Source organism: Osmia bicornis, chromosome 2, assembly GCF_907164935.1.
Source record: "Osmia bicornis bicornis chromosome 2, iOsmBic2.1, whole genome shotgun sequence".
Lineage (NCBI taxonomy): Eukaryota > Metazoa > Arthropoda > Insecta > Hymenoptera > Megachilidae > Osmia > Osmia bicornis.
The window spans coordinates 12,576,460-12,598,220 of NC_060217.1; the positions used below are offsets into that span (position 1 = coordinate 12,576,460).

General features: G+C 44.2%; 2 protein-coding genes across 6 annotated transcripts; one reads left to right on the forward strand and one right to left on the reverse strand.

Annotated features, from left to right (window-relative positions):
• Positions 1 to 24: 24 nt before the first annotated feature.
• LOC114879690 (protocadherin-like wing polarity protein stan) lies at positions 25 to 12,609 on the reverse strand. 2 transcript variants are annotated; one of them, XM_029194879.2, is made up of 13 exons: positions 10,715 to 12,609; positions 9,023 to 10,576; positions 8,114 to 8,954; positions 4,131 to 8,049; positions 3,682 to 4,048; positions 3,401 to 3,616; positions 2,747 to 3,319; positions 2,240 to 2,666; positions 1,938 to 2,175; positions 1,544 to 1,861; positions 887 to 1,466; positions 776 to 782; positions 25 to 663 (listed from the first exon to the last, which is right to left on the reverse strand). In XM_029194879.2, the coding sequence occupies exons 1-13, from the start codon at positions 11,155 to 11,157 to the stop codon at positions 652 to 654; spliced, it is 9,495 nt and encodes a 3,164-aa protein (XP_029050712.1). In that variant the 5' UTR covers positions 11,158 to 12,609; the 3' UTR covers positions 25 to 651. The 2 variants fall into 2 exon arrangements, with proteins under 2 accessions (XP_029050712.1, XP_029050711.1); XM_029194878.2 differs by lacking the exon at positions 776 to 782 and having other exon boundaries at positions 10,715 to 11,157.
• Positions 5,730 to 21,691, forward strand: LOC114879693 (cilia- and flagella-associated protein 69-like). 4 transcript variants are annotated; one of them, XM_029194885.2, is made up of 12 exons: positions 17,589 to 17,650; positions 17,735 to 18,095; positions 18,157 to 18,589; positions 18,684 to 18,924; positions 18,993 to 19,293; positions 19,370 to 19,551; positions 19,618 to 19,769; positions 19,849 to 20,053; positions 20,121 to 20,428; positions 20,510 to 20,724; positions 20,789 to 21,220; positions 21,285 to 21,691. In XM_029194885.2, exons 2-12 carry the CDS (start codon positions 17,817 to 17,819, stop codon positions 21,474 to 21,476), a joined length of 2,940 nt encoding a protein of 979 aa, XP_029050718.1. In that variant the 5' UTR covers positions 17,589 to 17,650; positions 17,735 to 17,816; the 3' UTR covers positions 21,477 to 21,691. The 4 variants fall into 4 exon arrangements, with proteins under 4 accessions (XP_029050721.1, XP_029050719.1, XP_029050718.1 ...); XM_029194888.2 differs by lacking the exons at positions 17,589 to 17,650; positions 17,735 to 18,095; positions 18,157 to 18,589 and adding an exon at positions 5,730 to 5,776 and having other exon boundaries at positions 18,730 to 18,924; XM_029194886.2 differs by lacking the exons at positions 17,735 to 18,095; positions 18,157 to 18,589 and having other exon boundaries at positions 17,538 to 17,686; positions 18,730 to 18,924.
• The last annotated feature ends 70 nt before the right edge of the window (positions 21,692 to 21,761 follow it).

A 21,761-nucleotide genomic window follows, 5' to 3' on the forward strand; every position in this document is an offset into this window, starting at 1 on the left:
AAAAAAAGTTACGAACGCTCGATCAAGGATATATATAAATTATGTATTTTGTCACATTCTTTTCGTATATAAATATATACAAAACTATGAAAATTGCGTTGCACGGTTGTACGCTTATTCCATGGCATGTATAAAACATTGTAAACTTCTTTTAAAAAAATTGGAAATGAAAAAAGAGAAAGAAGAGATGATAGAATCTAAATATATGTATAAAAAAAAGAGGAAGTGGAATGTATACATTGCACAAATAATGAGTTAAGAGAATTAAGGTACTGGAGAAAGTGAAGTTAATTACACGAGCAATGAAATGAACTAGAGATCATTTTGTCTTCCGACTATAAAAGAATCGGAAGAGTCACGCTTCGAAACCGAGGCGTTAAATCACACGAAACGAACGAAATAACGACAAGCGTATGCGTATATAATAGATACATACGTACAGGCACTCACACATACATACTAACCGATATGGCTATCCTCTTAAGTATAGTCATGGCCGCTCTTAAAATATATCTTAGAACAATTACAGCTCTAAGAAATATATATATATATTTATATATATTTCATTTGAATTTTAAGCTAATAGTACGTTAGATTACTTTGTACGGTGTTTGTTTGTAGAACGGAGCCCATCATACTGACGTTTCCGCGTTAGTATCCTTCCTGAAACAACAGGAGGAATCATACATCAGTTAAGCTCTCTGAATTGAACATTCAGAACCACATTGATTTTACAATACATCAACTATTCCAGAGCTATCATTCGAACGCTTACCTCTTCGCTAATTATGTTCCAGAGCGAGCGTAAATTATAGAGAAGACACAGTTAATTTAAGCTGCATCGAAACTGTCTGAAAGACATCTTACGAGCTACAATCATACTTACTCGGTCTCAGTGATTGTTTGCTCGTATTGCTGTTGCTGTTGCTGCTGTCGAAGAGCAGCCAACTCGTTGCTGTGCTGTAGATCATGGCTCAACGAACTGGACAATATTCTACCGCTCATAGGTAGAATATACTCCGGCGAATCCTCGAGCACAGTCGGCGTGATTTTGCCACGCTTCAAGCTGCCGTATCTTTCAGAACCGCTGAGGTTGTCGTGCTGAGAACCGTGCAGACTCTGACCCCTCTTCAAGCTTCCATACCTTTCCGAACCGCTCAAGTTCTCATGGTTGGAGTTCTGCGAATGATGACTCATGCTGGATGCGAGGATCCGGGAAGACATTGGTAATATGTAGGGCGTGGGCGAGACGGTGTGATCCTCCTCAGCGGTGTACGGAAATAAATACTTCTCTCCCAGATGGTGAAGCTTCTCTTCGCCTTCTGAATAATTTTCGTCGGGCTGACTTTTCTGGGGTGAGCTCATCTCAGGATAAGGCAACGGATTTGGACTGGACGTTTTGTTCGACGCCATCTCGTTGTCGGACATGGTACCCCCTGACCATTGACTACCCCTCACGTCCATCACTACAGGTGATTTTGAAACAATTAAATAGTCGTTCTGATTAGATTAAATCAACATACCAGATTGTAATGAGACCCACCGTTTGAGGCCAGGTATGCTTCTGGCAATTGGGAACTCCACCTAGGGGCGTAAATTGGTTTAATGTTCGGAAAGAGTTCCGTGTTTGAGCAAAGTATGTTCAAGTGTTCCGCAGGATTGCTGTGAATATTGGGCAAGTAGCTGTGCGCTACGGGCTGCTGCGTCGAGACACCCATGTTCCTGTGCGACCTCGACGCGACGTCCTCTTCGTCGGAGCTGTGCGAACTCGCAAGATCCAAACTCCTACCACCGCCCTCCGCCTGGGACCCGTCCGAATCAGACTCGGAATCCCTTCTCTGTGTCCGTGTCTCTGTTACTTCTATAATTTACTACAATTAATATAAAGATCCTGATATTCGCTAAGTATTTCAACAGTGACAAACTTGAAGGAGTACCTTGTCTGGAGTGCAACGCTGATCGATGACTCCTAGACGACAAGTACGGATCCCTATCGCTATTGTAATTACTCGTAGACGTTGAGGTATGCCTTAAGTGCGTATCGCTACGATAGGGACTGGACCCAGTCTTATTTGTACTTCGAGAAGTTGTGCTACTAGTTGAGACTCCTACGTGAACCCTTCTACACACGGATTCTGCGCCACTGTATGTTGACGAGTAAGCCAACGCAGATCGCTGGAACAGCATTATTTATGTTAACATCTGTCCACAGGTTTCTGTTATTCCATTTTTCACTTACCGAATGGCCATTCACGTTTTGGCTACTGCTTCCATTTCCCATGCTTCCCTCTAACAGAGGCGTTTTCTTTCCGATACACCTAAGTAGGCTCAAGTACAAGTTCCTCCGTACTCTGCCGTTGATGAAGCAATAACCGATCAAACTGAAAGCTGCGTGAACCACCACCGCTATGCTGAGCAAATATGATAACGTCGGCGAGTTCTCGGATGCATTAAGGACTGTCAGAGTCCAGGTGGATCCGAGCAAAGGTAACGAGGCTACAGATAACCAAAGTAGCGTCCTTAAATTTCCAAAGCCCATAATGTGCTCCTTCAGCGTAAACGCCGCGCGTACTGACATGATGAGGATGCAGAAGTTCACGAACACGGCAACACAAACTGGTCCTATCAAAGACCAAATCACAGTTTCGTAGATGGACAACCAGCAGCTGGAAGAATAGAAATACATAGTTGAGTAAAAGAAAATTATTAGCTATTGTAGTAAAATTATTTTACAATTTTTACGTACAAATAAAAGTTTCCATACTGGTCCGCTCTAACCCCTATCGTCAACCCAACGATGATAGCAGGGGCGCCGTAGCCCATCGTGTAATAAAATCTCATCTGCCCATGGTTCACGTCTCTCATTTCAGTGAGCATTCGATATAGATGAATAGAGTCAACCAGGGTCCAAGAGAATGTACTCAACCAGGCGTAGTGCAAGCCGATTGCCGTCAACTTGCATGGAAATTCGTTCGAGACTAGAGGACTCCTGGCTTTCAGAGCGATCAGGTATAACACCTCGGCGAAGAAAACGCACATTACTAGATTTTTGTGTATGCTATTCGAATTCGTGCTACCGCCGCGTATCAGGGCCAGGATGAGCAAAGCGGATAATAGCAGAGGCAGTGCGAGCATGAAAGCACTGTAACTCGTTACATCCTCCAACAAAGACGGCTCTGGGACGTATTCCAGATCGAGGACATCAGTTAGTATCGCAAAAGTGGAGAGTTGAAAGCACGAGCAATTAACAATTGTGCCAAAAGACAAGGAGTCGTCCTCGATTTCAGTGGTGCAGCCCAATCGACTCCATTCGCCCACTCTGCAATGTGAAAACAAATCTAGAGTGAAATATTTGTTTTACAGAGTACTTGAAGAATTATATAAGGGAAAAATAATGTACCCTCTAGTTGTGCTCCAGTGTACACACTGTGGATTGGTTCTGGTCTTAAGATCATCCTTCTCGCTCAGCCAGAGACTGATCTGAACTGGAGACTGTAAAGGAATCCCAGTTAGAGATTCGTATCCTTCATCAGAAGGAACTAAAACTGATACAGTAACAACAGGTGACCCTACTGCTACTTCCACGCCCCACCTGACTGCCACAGAATCGTCGAATCTAAAGAAACACAATAAAATGAAAACTTATGACTCCAATACAGGTGCTATAAATTGACAATTCACCTTTGAGGCAGAAGGGCGCCTAATTGTTTATATTGCACGTAACTCAGCACAGCCTTTCGATTGACCAAACTTTTCTTAACGTTTAATTCCCCCTGCATCAATGACTTGATGCCTAATATGTCAAGAGGTACACGTATCTTGGAGTACGGATCGAATCTGCTCGGATCAGCCATGTAATTATTGTATTTAGGGAAGGTAATCGAGGGACCAAAGAGTCCTGGCGACGACAGAAACCCTGAGGTATCAGGTATCACGACTTTCTGATCCGCTTCAGACGGTCTGGACGTCGACGCTGATGGGTCTTCCTTGTACTCTGCAGTCTCGTAACCGAATAAGCTCTCCGAGGTTACTACGTCCAAGCCCAATACTGAAACACAAATGACCCAAAGATTAGATGATTCAATTATAACAGTTCAATTCGATGGCTGAAGGAAATCAAGGTTGCTCACCAACGTTAGTATCAACCACCTCGAAAGGACTCGTGAAAGTGTCATGCTGGGATGCGGTCAGAGTCTTCAAGTAGTTCGCCATAGCATCCAAGAGTTTGTCAGGGGTGTCCCCGTTAAGAGTCTCGATTCTGGACCACTTTCCCTTGTACTTAGATTTCAAAATGCTGCTGGCAATGCCAACCAGGTGGGACACGTAGTCTTTATCCTGACTGTGGGTCAGGTTGAGGCCAACCAGGCTCTCCTCGTACCGCAGCAGCGCGATTAACAAGGACTCAGCGATCAGTAAGTCAGCTCCGTAGAGTTCCTTGGTCAAATTTACCGCAGTGTGTACATCTTTAGCAATCTTAACCGCGACGTAGGTGTTCAGCGTTAAGTCCTTCGTTTCCAGCGCAGCCAGCTGGTGTCTCTGTTCGATGAACGCTTCGGAGGTGCAGTTGAACAGGTCTGGCTCCTGCCAGCCGCCCAGTTTGTCGTCGCAGGACCTGGATGTCTTCCCTTCGGCCGTATCCGGGCAATCTTCCACAGCGGTCATCCCGAATTTGGTCCTGGGCCACCATAGACCCTCGGCGTAAGATCTGGGACAACCATCGTACACCACCTCGCAGCCACGGAGGGTGACTTCAGCGTAGGGATTCGGACAGGCCGTGCAAGATCTCCCGATGACCCCGACGCGACACCGACATTGCCCCGTCTCGGTGTCGCAGCGGGGACCGAAGCTTCCGGTCGCGTAACACTCGCAGGGAATGCACTCCTTCTTCCCGGAGGGTTGATAGTGGTTCTCCTTGCAATAACATTCGCCGGTGGTTTTGTTGCAGGCGGGATCGTAGCCCTTGGATTCGTCGCAGTGGCAGGGACCGCAGACAGGTGAACCCCACCAGGTAGCCGGGCAAGGTTGATCGGCTTTGATCTCGCAGTAGTCCCCGGAGTACTCTGGCGAGTCGCACTCGCACCTGTACCCCCTTCGCGAACTCGGATCCTCCAGGCAGGTGCTGGTGTTGTTGCAGGGATTCAAATCGCAGACACGCTCGCAGTTGCGCCCGACTCGACCTGCCGCGCATACGCATTCGCTCGCCTGCCACTTGGCCATGCAGATCGATGCATCCGGACAGTCGGCGTTGCACTCTGCCTCCGAACTGCAGCCAGTCGCGACGTTCTCCTGAACGGTCGGTCGCAACAGCACGCTCTGATTAGTGCCGATACGAATGTCCTGGAGACAGCCGTCGAAGAACGGTAGTTCGGTGTTTATAGATTGTTCCGGTCCACCGACAAGAATCCTGCCCACGTAGAGTCCTTGCAATTTTGCAGGCAGCGAGGACGATATGGGTCTGTTGCGATAATCCTGGTCCAGGGAGACTTGCCCGCTCTGCCAGAGGATCTCGATTCGATGCCACTCCCCGTCGGCCATGTTGTTCGCTGTTTGTATGATATCCGAGCCGTCTAGCAAAGCGACCAGTTTACCATCCCTAATCTCCAGCAGGGCTGAACTGTTTTGCCCTATTTGGACGCTCATGAGGAACGCCTGCTTCGAGCGAGTCCTCAGGCTCAGGGCCGTCAGCCAGGGCAACTGGATAGGTCTCAGTAGAGGATTGAAACTTAGCATGCCGTCCCCGTGGAAGTTCCAGGGTTTGCCAACCTCGTCGGCGCAGGTAGGTCCAGCAAAGTTCTCCTCGCATTCGCAGACGAATCCGGACCACACTTCACGGCATTTGCCGTTGTTCTTGCACGGTATGGACGAGCAGAAAGAAACCTTCTCTGGACAGCCTGGGTTCGTCCCGTTATCGGCTACGAAAGAATTCAAGTCGATGAATCTATGGTCGATGTAGAGGTCACTGATGCAGCCGACAAAGTCTTTGTTTCTGATCTGGAAGCTGGAGGGTATAGCGGGTAGGCCACCCAGTTGTAAGGGTCCTGTTAGGTCCAGGAATCGATGGCACGTCTCGGTGATGATGCTGCAGCGTTCTTCGAGCACTTGCTCGCTTCTTCCTGCACAGGACCATTTCGGTCCTAGTATTTCACCGTATTCCAGTGCCAAAGCGATGTCGCAGTTATCCAAAGAGACTGTTACAGTTTTGTTTATGTAAGAAACTTCCACCTCGTGCCACTGGCCGTCGGATACTCCGCCAGGTATGCTGGCACTTGCTCGAGTAATTTCGTCGCCGAGGGAGAAGCTGAATTGCACTTGCGAGTCGATTATTTCTAAGGCTACAAAGTCGTGTTTCTCGTTGTATCGACCGTTGTAGAGTAGCAGACCATTGGCAGATTCAGTGGCGAACCTCAGTTTGATGTGCAGCCTGTGCCTCTGTTTCAGGGAGGCAAATGTGAGGAAGGTTTCAGGTCCAAAGCTGCGCGCTTTCAATTCGCAAAGGGGCGTCACGTTTTCTAGAGTAGCCACAGGGCATCCTTCGCAAGTGAATCCACCGGTAGTCTTGATTGTGCATTGAGAACCTCCTTTGCAAATTCCAGGTTCACAGGAGTCCTTTTCAAAAGAGATCTCGCAATTATCTCCCGCGAATTCAGGACCACAGGAGCAAGCATATCCACCCTCTCTCCTGTAACAAGTACCGCCGTTCATACAGGGATTCGAGTAACACAAGTTGACTTCCGTGTCGCACAAATAAGACTCCTTGCTGCCGGTGAAGCCCTTTGCGCATCTGCAGGCAAACGTGGTCACCGGATATATCGGTCTGAAGAGCACAGTGTCGCTGCTTGCGAAGCCAGATGCGTTCCCAAACTTCAACACGGTCAAACACTCCTCGAAATTCAAACAGGGCTCTCTTACGCAAAGGTTATCGTCGAAAGGCAACACCGTGACGGTAGCTAGTTTCGCCAGGATCCCTCTGTTCAAGTACACGCGTTCCTGGAGGAACTGCGGACTGTAAAATTCATCCGACACACCTGGCTCCACTTTGCGAGCAGAGAAACTCACATTCAGGATCTTGCCATGAACGTTTGCATCCTCCTGAATGCTAAAGAGAAATATATTCTCCCTCGGACATGGTATAATTGCCGCCAGACCGTCTAGGAAGTAACCCAACAGAGGACTAAGGAACGCTTCAGCCGTCATATCGTCCAGTCTGACGGTGATCGAATTCAGGAGCATCTTATCGGTGATCAAACGCACAGACAAAGTCATAGTTGCCTTAACTTCGTTGATTCCATCCGTGACGGAGACCTCCATCGTGGCCACGCGTGGCACGTTGGTATTCAGCTGAGGTGACAAGCGAATCTCGCCAGTGGTCCTGTTCAGCTCGATCAAATTTGCGTTATTACCAGCGAGTATGGTGTACGTAAGCTTATCGGTGACGTCCGCATCGACGGCGGGTATTTTACCGATGGGTGCGGTGGGAAAGAAGTCTTTGAAGTTATTGAAGATGATCTGGAAATCTTTCAACACTGGCGCATTGTCGTTCACGTCTGTGACCAGAATCTGGACCAAAGCATCAGATCTCAAAGGAGGCGAGGCAGCACGCACGACCAATTCGAATTTTTTCTTTGGCGACTCATAATCCAGCTCTTCTAATGTGATCAATTCAGCACGATCAGATCCTGGTCTAACGTTCAAAGCGAAGCTATTTGAATCCTCGCCTCCTATCACAGAATATTGCACCACAGCGTTTGGACCTTCGTCTGGGTCGTGCGCGTAGATTTCACCGACTGTCGAGCCTATCGGCGAATTCTCGGCTATGTACAGGACGATTTTGTCGTTCTCGAAGGCGGGTGGTGAATCGTTTATGTCTTCTATCTTGATGGTAACTGGTACGGTTGTCGAAAGGGAGGGAGATCCTCTGTCCATAGCAATGGCTTTCAAGACGTATCTCGCGACGGATTCTCTGTCCAATGGTTTCGCTGTTCTGACTATTCCTGTGGTCGAATCTACAGCGAAAGCACCATCGCCATCGTCGTCCAGCGCGTATCTCACCTAAAAAATGAAGGCAACGATAGATGGATTTTCTAAAGCAATTTTTCTTAAATAGATTCCTTACCCTGCCATTAAGATCAGTGTCGGCGTCGGTAGCAGAGACTCTCAGAACACTGGTACCAACCAGGACGTCTTCCGGGATCGAACCCTGGTACTGTGGGGCCTCAAAAACCGGAGAGTTGTCGTTCACATCGGTAACGGATATCTCTACATCGGTAGTGTCGGACAAAGGTGGTACACCCCCGTCCCTTGCAGTGACCGTCAAAAGATATGCGGGTACCAACTCGCGATCCAGGGGCCGGGTGGTCGTTATGGCTCCAGTTTGAGGATTAATGGTAAATTCGGACACTGCTTGGTCCCCTCCATCCGTATCCAAGCTATAAGTTACTTGAGCATTTTTTCCAACGTCCGAGTCGGTTGCACTGACGACCAGGACCGTAGTGCCGATAGGGGCGTCCTCGAACACGGAGACGGAGTAGGGTGCGTTCTCGAAAACGGGTGAAAAATTGTTCGCGTCCGACACGTTCACGTAGACGAGGGCTGTGTCGGTTCTACCTCCGCTGTCCGACGCTGTGACGGTCAGCACGAACCTCTTCTCTTGTTTGTAATCCAGCGGCTGCGCGACCGTGATTAAACCTCGTCCATTCTGAGACGCTATCGAGAATCGACCCCTCGTGTTCCCTGTGGTGATCTCGTAGTGTATCCTCGCGTCCTCGTCAGGATCGGTGGCTGTAACCGAGGTGACCGGGGTGCCCGGTGGATCGTCCTCGGACACCACGGCTTCGTAGTTCTTCGGGTCGAAATAGGGATCGTTGTCGTTCACGTCGGTTACGGTGAGTATCACAGTGGCGCTGGCCGATTTCGGGCTTTCACCCGAGTCCGCAGCGATTACCGTGAACTGGTATCTGAAAGAGAGAGTTAATTAATTCATATTAGGAGCAGCAACTGACACGAATATTCGCTGACCAACTACCTGGAACATTGCTCCCGGTCCAGTTGCTTCGTCGTGTAGATCCATCCAGTCTCCGAGTTGACCGTTATGGGGAAGTTCTCCGTGGAGGCTCCAGAAAAGTCTCTAGCCCCGATAGTGTACTTTATCTGTGCATTCGCCCCTTCGTCAGCGTCGTACGCCTGTATCCTCAGCATCGAGTACCCTATGGCCACGTTCTCCGACACGGATTCTTGAAAATGACTCGTATAAAATCGTGGAGCGTTATCGTTCACATCTTTCACGTGCACCAATAACTGGGTGGTGTTGGAACGAGCAGGCGTACCACCGTCCTGTGCACGTATTACTATTTTATAACTCCTGGTGGACTCGTAGTCAAGGGGTTTCACCAGAGCCACATCACCGCTCATAGAGTCTATGGAGAAGGTGTTCTGCGTGTTTCCGCCGATTATGGCGTATCTAACAGCCGCGTTGTTCCCATAGTCCGCGTCGGTGGCTCGTATACGAGCTATCACAGGATTAGCTGTGTAGTCTAGGTCTTCTGGTATCCACACGGAGTAGGTGCGCTCGGTGAACTGAGGGTAGTTGTCGTTATCGTCCAACACGCGAACCACCAGGGTGGCATTGGCTGTTTTCCTTGCAGAAGGTGGTGTCGCTTGGTCGGACACGCTTAACATCACTGTGTAGACCTCGGTCTTTTCCCTGTCGAGCGGCGTACGCGTGGTAACTACTCCTGATCTAGGATCTATTCGAAAAGTCAAGGCATCGTCGGTGTTGACCGTCCCACTGCCGCTAGTCGTGGACAAGATGGTGTACTCCAGCTCGGCGTTCCTACTCGCATCTTGATCCGTCGCTTTGACTGTAACCACCGTTGATCCCACTGGTACACCCTCTCGGACAGACGCGTCGTATTCCGGCCATTCGAAACTTGGCGCATGATCGTTCGCGTCTAGTACGTTCACCTGGAGGGTGGTGGTGCCCGTTCTGGGTGGAAAAGAATCGTCCACAGCCAGTACTCGGAAATAATGCACGTCAACGCTTTCTCTGTCTAACCTGGCCCGAGTGGTGACCCTGCCGGTAACAGGATCTAGAACCAGCAACGACTGGGACCTGGCATCCAACAGAGAGCTCATAGAATAACGGACCGTTCCTCCTTCCGGATCTCTCGCGCGAACGGAAGTAACATAAACCCCTGGATCTTTCTCCTCTTCCACTGCTCCCATGTACAGAGGCTGCTCGAAGTACGGCGACTGGTTCTTCAGCTCTCTTCTAACTCGCCTGCCTAAATCCGTGTCGTCCAGTTGACGATGATGAAATACGATCTTGAGACGATGCTCGGCGTCGGTCAGCCGCGATTCCATGCCGCATCTAAGGTTCATCGATACCGAAATCTTCCAAAGTGGATCGACCAGACACTGCTCCGTAGCCGAGACCAAATCGCCCGCGGCGCCTTCTATCAAAAACCTAGGGTCTGCCACTCCTCCCCATCTCGTCTCGCACTCCTTCAATGCCGTCTGGGGAAGGAAATCGCGTAACGCGGCAACCAGCTGGGACGTTCTAAGGCACACCTCGGTAAACCTGTTGGAAGAGCGCAAAAACGGTCCGTGTAATCTTATTACACGGCGTAGAAGAACATAAACCGGCGGCTAGGTTGGCAATTAATACAGCCGCTCAATTACCCCGGGTTTCGTGCAAATGAACATCTAAAAGAGTTACCTCTCGGTGCTGGGCATGGCGTACGAAGCCAAGGTCTCCGCCATCCATCCTCGAGTGGCAGCCAGGTCTCGATTTTCTCCGCCGCATCCGGTGATCAGTATCCTCAACGGCAGGCTGTAATAGTCTATCGTTGGTCTGCCCAGTCTGGAACTGGTCGAGTCCACGTAGAAGGTGAAAATCCGTGGATACTGGAGGCCGTCGCAGCTCAATGGTCGCGCCAGGGTGACGCGACCCGTGTGAGGGTGTACTTTGAGCAATTTCCTCGCGAACCAGGCTGTTCGTTCGCAGGAGACCTCGTACTTCCGACGACCACCCAGCTGAGGTACACCTGCCTCGAACACCACGCTACCGGTTGGCGTGCTGGACGAGAGGACGGCCAGGTAAGCGTCGGTCAGGGTGCAGAAGGCCGCGAGCAACGGGAGCATCCATTTCCACCTCGCCATGGCAGCCACCCTCTTACAACAAGCGCTCCTTCTCTTGTTCTACCCTCGCGGACAAGCGTCCCATCTTCGTTGCTTCCTCTTTCTTTCTCGTCCTATTTAACTTTCATTTTCCGCTTCATCTGCGACCAAAGAATAATTTTTTGTAAATGTTCCTGTTTACGACTCGAGCAACACGAGCCAATATCGCGAAACGTTCTGAGGACTTAAATGAGTCACGGCGATAAAGCAATCGTAAACGAAGCAAACGAGCGATTTCAAGAACCACTGAATTATTCATCGAACGTAGAAGATGCGTACGAGCAGAACGTAAAAGGCTAGCCGTGCTAAAAAACACAGGCAGGAATTATGTTTATAGATAGAGAGCAGAGGGTTTAATATTAAAGAGCCGCCTCTGTTTTCGTTCGATCGTGCGTTAGCCTTTAATTGTAAGCAAATTATTTAAAAGAAGAACGCAGCCGACTACGTTGCTTTCTTGCATCTTCCGCGAGTGTGAGAATGCGATACCCAGTGCAAAACGTGGGAACAATGATTTCCGTTCGTTTCACCCTCTTTGTTTTATCCGTCGTTCCCTTCTAGGGGGAATTCGTTGACCCTGTACCAGCACACATTTAATTCAGGAGGATGGAATTTTCAGAGTTAGAAATCATAAGCTGGAAATGTCGATCAATGAGACGTCTCTCGCAACAATATTTTCTCTGGATCTAATACGGTTGATCTAGATTTCTTCCAAAGTAGGATACGCTTGAATATTACCATTGTCTACACGAGGTGGGTGTACTTTTTACATAAACTAGCTTAAAATTGAAAGACCAGGCGGTAATTCCCTTCGACCATTCGTTATTAAGCTAATGAGAAAGACTGTGCACTACTTGACGAAGTATGTCGGTCACGAAGGCGAAAGAAACAGTTCCGACAAAGTACTCGTGTGAACATTAAAATATGATAAATAACGTCACGTAACGGTTATTTAATTGCATTCACAGCAGTTGATCTGAAAATTAAAAAGTGCCTCTTACAGGCTCCAGAAAAATGACGCACCGTGTGCGTCTTATAAGGGAAACTGAAAATGAAACAATAGAAGAATATAGATATTAAAATGAAAATTTATTTCCAGTTGATACAGAACATTCAATACCGAACGCGTTACAATAACTAAAAAGAAAAAGCTGCTGCTGCTGCTGGAGGTCGTCCTGCGATAAGGTCCTCGAACCACGTTAAGAAGGGGCATCGTAATAGGTGCACGTAGTAAAAGACAGGCTGTCCGCAATGAGCATCTTCTTCGTGGAGTTTGTTTTGTTTCGTTAGAATCGCCGGTCCTCGCGATCTCGGAGACTAGTTGACCGTAGCGAGAGGCACGATAGGTCTCTCGTGCCGTGGAATCGCTCCTCTCGATCCTCTTTCCCCGCAGGCTAACCGATCCGGTTTGACCAATCCGAAAGGACGGGGCATCGGGACGAACCAATCGAACCGCTGCTTGCACAAGAACGACCAGCCAGGTAGACGAGCGCGAACCGGCCGACTCCGCTTCGGAACAAAACGAGCCAGTGGAGAAATAAAAGGAATAAGAACGAACGGGATGAGATGGCCAGGGACGCGTTGCTTGTAGGTAGAAGGCATCTTCTTCGTTCCTTCTCCCGTGTGACCTTTACTTTACGTCCAAGGTACCCAAGGTGTTCATCCCTGGGTAGCCTTGCTGATGGTCCACTCGCAGGCACCCTTATTTTCCCTTGGTCCTTTACGTTCAGTGTATGTTAATATAGGAGAATGAAACTTCGCTGAGATTATAGCAAGCATGCACTGCAATAAGGAGGGTACTGCCCAAGGCGACTCGTGGCTACAGCGTTGGGTGCCATGGTAGGCAGGGATTCATAAAAGTCGTTCGATCCGCACTATCCTTTTCTTAATCCTAAGTAATATTGGTAGTTACAGGTAGCTGCAGAACTAATCGCTGGTAGAGTAAAGTTGCTTATAAACAGGAATCTGATGAAGTAACTCCAGCTTTACGGTATGGGCACAGGGGCCAGTCTGCATGGACAACCTCGTCTACATGCTTGGGATGTAAGTGTTCCTTCCTCGGTTAGGACCCTTGGTTAGTACTAACGAGTTCACTTAACCTCGCGTTTCTCAAGCAAAGCGATATTGGAGTCCTGCCACGCGACTCACTTAAGCTTATCTATGCATTTAGTGGTCAGGGTCTTCCAAGGACGCTACCGCTATTATATATTTTCCAGCAGCGTTATGCAAAGTCTGGTAAGTTGTAGATTGGAATTCGCGTGAATAGTTAGGGATAACTTATTGACATAATCCAATGCTACACCCCAATCACCGTTACTCCTCATCCCAGCCAAGCGTTTGCTACTGAAGCGATGCTGGATCATTAACAGAACACGATGGTTGGGTGCGACCAGTTTGGTATAACACGTATCGCAGTGGTATTCCGGTGCGCGCACCTTTATACAAGGTGTTGAAAAGAAAAGATCCAGGTGTCGAGTCGATGGTGCTTGCTGGTCTGACAAGGTATACCTTCAAATTAACACATGCCGATTTTCACTCTTCTTCTTCTCATTTTGATCGCAACCCACGCGACTTATTCAGCGTGTCATCGTTGATTAAAATAAAAAAATTGAGCTTGCAATTTTGAAAGATCCTCTCCGCACGTTCGCTGAACGTATTTTGCATACTCTAAGGAGCACTGTCTAACTCCATTAGATTCAAACGCTATTTTCTCAACACTCTCTATATTACGCTCGTTTTCGTTCACACGTTGCCGACTCTTAAATTCCGGTTAACCGTACAGCGGAAAATGCTCGATAGCGATAACATCTTTTCGCCTGAAGATTCCAATCTTCTAACGCGGCTACCTTCTCCACGTGAAATTAATTGCCCATGCTGCTACTCGTAGCACGAAACTGCCTATTTTCCAGTATGCTAGAGAAAGAAAACATAAAAGGGATCAGAAGCATACGTTTTTTGGGACTTTCAACGAGGCAACTATTAATTACACGAAAGCGGCTCCATTCGGAGGCCGGAATTCGAACCTACCAATTATATCCAAGTCCCAATTTCCATGGGGCACCTTTCGAAGAGGCTTCTCGGACCAAACTAGTCTCGCGATGAATGGAGAACGCCCTGGTAACTTTTATAACCAGTCGACCTCGAAGAATATCAAATTCTTCGATCTTGCTCTTGTAATGGATGTACGTAAAGAAATTCAACGCCTTTCCACCTGATTCAATTTACTGCTTCTTTTCGGAGCTTATTTCAAACGGATTACACGCGTTCCGTGTTTTTTGGCCGGTCAAACAAGGTGGTAAAATTTCAGCTGCTTATTTCGCGATGATGGAAACAAAATTGCGGTATCGTTGTTCGATTTTCTGGTTCGATCTTCGGGAGAATCTGTTGAAAATCGAATGGAAAATCTGACCAGTCCAAGGCAGTTACAATAACCACCGTTACACGGTACGTGAAACTACGTTCGCGTAACGGTGAGCGGTAAAATCGGAAAAAGAAGAGGCGTATACTAGCTGTAACCATTGATTTCGCGAACTTACCATCGGGTATCGTTTCTTCGAACTCTAATCATTGTACACGACGATTCTTTAATCCCCCTCTGATGAATCCTATCGAGTAGCTGTAATCGATCAAGACGAATCAGTAGATAAACGACTCCGTCTAGCAATCAGAGACTCGAGATTTCAATCTCCAAGTCATGCTAGCCTTGCATCTTTCAGTTCACTGGGAAACAAATGGCAATTTTCACTTTAACTCGATAAAATACGCTTAGTTTCATCGTCTGTTTCAATCGGATGGCTTGCATTTTCTCGCTTTCTTACACCTTTCACTTGATTAGAAATACAACAGCATTTTATGAATATCTTTCTCCCCTCTCTCTGTACTTTGTCTATGCAATAAACGAAAAAAGGGATCTAGTACATTCTCTCTCTCTCTGTACGAGTACAACTGTACTACGAAGAAGATGCTGGCCGGAGATAAAAGTCCTACGGAAGAACGCTCAATTTTATGGAACCTGTTCCCACCGTCGCTACCTCAAACGGGTTTCAGTTAGGTGCATACGTTTCACGCTCGTGTGCGTGCACGGTTGTCTTTAAAGCTCGTAAATTAACATTCCGTTCTTACGACTGGTACGGGCTATCCGAAAATTCGTAAGTATCTTAATTAAACGTTAGCCGCAAGGCCGTAGACAGACGACGATTTCGTTCCTTCCACTTATCTCTCAATTTTCGCCGGAAAGCCCTGAAGGCACCTTCTCGATCTTCCCTTTCAAACTCTTACTCTTCCAGGCCTGAATATTTAACACGTTCGATCTTACGGAGATCCTGGTAAGAAAAGATTTTCTTTTTAATTTCAATAGTTGAGAATTAATTATAGATCGTCTCGTTAAAGTCTGAAGCAGACACTTCTTGTTAGTGTCGCGTTGTTTCAGCAGAACAACGGCTGAGTCGAGAAGAGAGGGTGAAAGAAGAGAAAAGTCATCCTTCTCTGCCTTCTCTCTTTCTCCCTCGCGATCAGGGGTGAGTGACTCACGTTCCGCAGGCTTCGACGCCGTCCGTCGGGACGCTTACCCTCCAAATATTGATTCGCCGGCTCGAGGGGAACGAGCCACAGCTAACCCTCCGCTGGTCGTATCTAAATTTTTCTAGCGTTTCTTGGCTTCTCCTTCCGTATCCACCTTTCCGTCTCGCGTTACACCTGCCCGTTCGAGGACCGTTTGATACTTGGCGCATCGAACGGGTTATATACACGAGACTTACAGACGCCAACGTGCCCCGTTGTTAGAATCGATCAAACGCCTGTAGATAACGAAGATAAAAGATTTGCGTAAATGTCAGGATTTTTTTCCACTTTTCTTTTCTTCTTTTTTAGCAGCCAGTGCGTGCGTGGAAAGGAAACACGCGCACCTTTTCTAGCCTCCTTCTTCCTCTCTAGGGAGTAACATCGAGGAGAAGAAAAAACGACGTGAATTGCATTCTCGCCACGAACAGGGTTTCCCTCGGGTTCTGTAAATGGTTAATGTCAAAAGAAAAGAGATTCTGCATGCGAGTCGAATCGTTTGTCCGTCGGTGCAGACGTCCAGGAAGGAGTCGGAGGCAAAGGCCTTAGGTAATTGTGTAGCCGAGGTTCGTTACACGCCGCGTTGTCGTTCTAATTAATAAGGCATTTTTCCCGTGAGAAAAGGCCGGCTGCGTGTTCGCCGCGTAGGTATGAACGCGAGTAGAAGAAATGAATATATTCGCTAGGGTCACTCACCGTCCCGCCAAGGTCGTCAGAAATTTGTCACATCGCGTGAGTCACACCCAGGACACAGTGGTCGATTTTATTAATCCCTTTCCTCGCACTTTCACCCGTCGTACACGGGCTAAGAATTCCCGTTGAAAGAAATGCGCAACGACACTGGCCGCGAAGAGATCACGAAGAGCGACGTGCACGCACTTCAGCCACCGCTCTCGGCAGCGTCGCGACTACTACGAGCCTCCATACACGCACGAACCCAATATCTTTACGCGAGAACGTAGTAGAGGGCGACTACCTGCGACCGTGTATCTCGATATTGACTTCCACCGACGATCAAACGATCACGATCCTCGCTACTCCACCGATCCACCGTTAACGCGTCTCTTTCTTCCTCGGTCAGCCTTCTTTCTTCTCGAACTTGTCAGATCTGACGAAAACAGCGCGAAGAAAATTTGTTTTTTTTCTTCTCGTCATCGTAATCGCAAATTCTGATCGACAGCGATAGGGATGAGTCGAATATCGTTTTAAAAAACTCTCGCAATCGATAGGTAATATCGAGGAAGAATTTGCACGAGGAGGTTACGTGCTTGTAGTAGAGATACTATTTTCAGTATATTGTTTAAATATTCGTTAAATCTTAATTCTGATCAAAAATTGAAAATATAAAGTACTAGAATTTTCGTAGAGACAAGTACTTTCTATTCTCGTAAGATTTTGAATAGAACGAAGTATCATCGTCACTAGCAACCGGTATAACTTACGAACGACCTAAAGGTAATATTTTAGAAATATTTAATATAATATTCAACACATACGGTGAAAAATTCAGGTAAACCAAGAAGCACGAGCACACACCTTGCTACTGTCGACAGCGTCGGCGACTGTTGCAAACTCTCTCTTGCACGTGTACGAAAGTTTTACACATTCAGATGATCTGCGTGTAGGTGAACATCCGACAGAAACGACTTTTTGCAAATGATTTTAAACTTTATAGAAACTAAATACATAGAGTAATGTTTTTCTATAGAATTTCGGAAACTTTTAGATAAATTTTAATGAATTTAAGTGCAATATACGCGATTCTTTCGATAGAATTCGAACTTAATTAAAACACACTGAGTCGGCGCTCGATTTGATCGATGCGCCATCTGTGTTTCATTTTGAAAGAGTTGCATTAGGGGGCGCCATGCGGTTAACTAATGATTTCTTTTTTATTTTATCCGCTACTTTTTAATTTTCTGTACGAATTTTGTGTTGTATTTAGATTGAAAGGAAGGTAGGCACTTTGAGACTTGTTTGAATTATTTTATTCATTTCTTTACAGGTAGTTCATTCATTATCTTAGCCGAAATTAAGTTTCATATATTTTCGGCTTATCGAAACCTATTGAATTTTAAAAAAATAATATGGATCGATGTGAAGACAATGTACTAATTTTTGATAAATTGGAAGCTACTGATGTTTGGAAAGAATCTAATTGCCCAGTATACATCACACCAAATTGTGCAAGAACTGATAAGATACCAAAAGAATTATTTGATTTTGATGATCATTCAAAATTTGATGTAGATTATATTTTACAAAAATTACATGAACTTATCTCTGATCCAGTAACAAGTACTAGTGTTCTTAGAATATGTAGATTTCTGCATGATTATCTTTATTATATAGGAACTGGTGGTTACGTATCCTTCAATAAATGTTTTCTCTGATAAGAAATTACATTTTCCTTAAAAGTATGTTTAGAAAATAAAACACTTGCCCATAATAATAAAATTATTAGAATTTTTGGCACAAAATGTTGAATCTGTTAAAGAATATGAGATACATCTTAATCAAATGCTAGAGCTTTGTAGTTTACCACCCATATTAGAAAAGTCTTCTGAAGCCTTTTTTAATTCTGATATAATGGAACAGTATTTTACAATATTAGGACATCTTCTTGTAATCTTACCAAAGCAAGAACAGATATTGAAAGTTCATAAAGCGCTTCACTCTTTACTGTTGAAAAAAAAATCAAAAAATACTACTGCAATAAAGCAGAAACTTTGTCATACAGCTGTAGAAAAATCACAGTTGCCAGTAATTATGACCGAATTATTAAAATCTTCTTCACCAGACATGTATCCAAAATTGTTAGAAGTGGTTTTTTTACTTTCATCTATCTCATATGGATGCTGTATGTACTAGTTATTGAATCTGTTTTTCTTAATAAACCAATGAATCTTTCAATATTTATGAATCTCTTTATGCTTTTGTGATATTAAATAAAGCTCATAAGATGATTGAGACTGGTATACTAAACATTATACTCATTAGAATGGATCTTCCCTATGCAACTCAACTACGGTGCACAAGGCCACCAGATTCCCTATTAATAGGGAATGAATATCCTGAAGAAACTACTCTTTTAATAATGAATACCTTGTGGAGTTTAATGAAGTCTGTTCTTCCACCCAATGTTGTGCCAATTCATTGGAAGGATAATTTGCCATCTGTACACTGTGCCTTATGGTAATTCCTTTGTTCAATTTAATTCTACAGATTTGATACTAACTAAGAAATTAATGTATATCATGCAGGGGTTTATGTTATTCATTTGAAAGACAAGTATGCTATAGCCAATGTAGAAGCATCAATGTACAAATCAGGAATGAAATTGCAGTGATTATTCTTGTAATTTTAATCACTTTTCCCTCTTGGAACCTTGTTAGTAGCGGTATAGCAGAAGATGTTATCAAATTTTTTGTTGGAGTTGAGACTGGAACTCTAAGAGTTTTTGCAGAAAATATAAAGTTTGGCAGGTCCAATGAAGATTTATTCTTCCAGAAAATTTTGTTGCTAACCATTACACATTTAGCTGAAGTTGATGCTTGTATTTTTGTAATTATCTTAATAATGTATTTTTCATAATGAACTGTGAAGAATAACATAATTCTGTAACATTTATTTGTGACAGTTAATGAAGGAGAAAAAATTGATGAGAACTGTACTTCATCTTGTTAATCCAAATACTAAAGAATGTAAAATCACTTGGAATGCATCTCAATTTTGGAACTTATGGACATATGCCATAAATGCTTTATCTGTACTAGTCCCAAAAATGCCAACAGAATTTATGGAGTACTATGGCACGCTCAGGTACATGAACATCAATAAATAAAATTTTTCCCATTAGAATATAAACCAACTGAAATTTTTTTACAGATTGTTCATAATATTAGAATGGTGCTTAAGTACAGACTATAATATAAAAATAGTTCAAAATTGGACAAAAACAATTTGCACAATTATTTTGAATAATAATTCGATTTTACTAGAAGATTTCCGGGAACATGGAGTTACATTATTATTAATCAGTCAGTTTTCTGTCCATAAATCATTCCCGTTTTTTCCATTTATGTCGTACAATAATTGTATGCATTTACTATACAACAGAACTCATAAATCATATTTTGACCTTTGACAAGATTACAATGAAGGATCAAAGAATTTTAACATTAGCTTTAATCTCAATTGAGAGACTGATGAAAAAACAAAGATTTCACCAAGAAATGTATGGAGATCAAAGTATTACATTAATTATGGAACTATTATTCAGGTGTATATATCAAAAGGATAAGGAAATTCAAGTAGACCAACGGTATCATATACTTATAGTTTAAGTTGTAAAATATCTACAAAACATTATTATAAAAAAGATTTGTTAGTCTTTTATTAGCAATAGGTTCATACATTTGGGAATGTATATTATGGTGTCCTAAAAATCTTGAAAAATTCATTGGGTATGGTGGAGTATACATTATTCTTGACATAATTGAAATTATTCCATATCCTGTTCAATGTGTATTCCTGGGTGTATTCACTGATATGTGCGATAATTATTTTTGTGGGCCATATTTGTGTACATGGAGAGGAATTGATAAGAAAACAGGACTGATGTCCTTATTAGCAAGAATGTGGAGAGAAGAAGAAATACGAGTTAAAGTTAAAAGATTCCCGGATGGTTCTGTTACAGGCAAATTATAAATTTATTTTAATTGGCTTGTGGTAAAGTAAAATGCATATAACTGCTTCAATAGTGTTTATCATATGTTAGATGAAGAATTACCCCAGATGAGCAATAGACAATGGTCAGACACTTACCGTATTAAATTAACTCAAAACATTAGCCCAGCAGTAATTGATATGATTGGTTCAGTAAGATCAAAGATATATAGCCTTAGAAAAATAATTGAAAGGGATCAGAAAAGATATCAACATGCAAAGGAGCATTACAAAATATTATATGCTGATCTTTCAATGGAAGATAGAGTGAGTGTTACAAAGCAAAATTTATTAATTACACATTTTGTAACTCGTGTACATATCTTTTCAGATTACAATATTTAACATGGATTTGTATTTTAAAATAAAGTTAGGTCAAATATGGGTAGAAATTTCTAAATATTTTGAACAGGCTGGCATTACTCCACTTGGCATGGATGGACAGGCACTTTTTTTGATGACCCAAAGATACTATTCTTGGGGTAAACTAATCAAAAATGGAGAGCAAAAAATAATAAAATCTGTACAGATTGCAGAGGATATAGAAGAAAAAGATGAATATGCCAGAATTCGTGATGCCAAACTTATTCTAGCATTAGATGCATTTGATGAATTAGACTATATATATAGAACAACAAATAGATCATATTTATTAGAGAAAAAAGATGAACAAATTCGGCAGGTTAACGCAGCTTTAAATTTCCCGCCTAACGCAGACGATGCACATTGTCATAGAACATTCTTTCATAAACCCCCAATTACGGTAAATATAAGATATTTTTTATTTATATTCCACTTCAATAATATTGGTTTTTTCATTAATAAAGGCTATATATAGTCAACATCCAGTAATAAAGAGTAGTTTAAGATCAGATTCAAATTTTAATCAAGTGAAATGTCTTCCTGTTTCTCCTTGTTATTCGTTTATTTCGGACAATGTGTGTTCTTCTGAAATTTCTTTGCCTATCATAACAAGTAGCTGTATTCTTAAACCAGAAGAATTTATCGAAGATGTGTAACAACAACATGGTATAAAATTTTACACAAAATATTTATTTCAATAAATCGTTTATAAACATTTTCTACGCGCCAAGTACAGTATTAATTTTATATTCTATCATTTTATAAATGAGAAGTTTGTTTTCTAAAAGTTAATAAGAAGATTGAAAGTTTTTCCAGATTTCATTTTCATTTGAAACATATCGAAAAGGGCATTCGAGGATTAGCCACGGTTTGATTGGTTCCGCCATTATGACTCGTTAGATACTTCGTCATCTAGATAATGTAACGGAAACTCCCCCAGG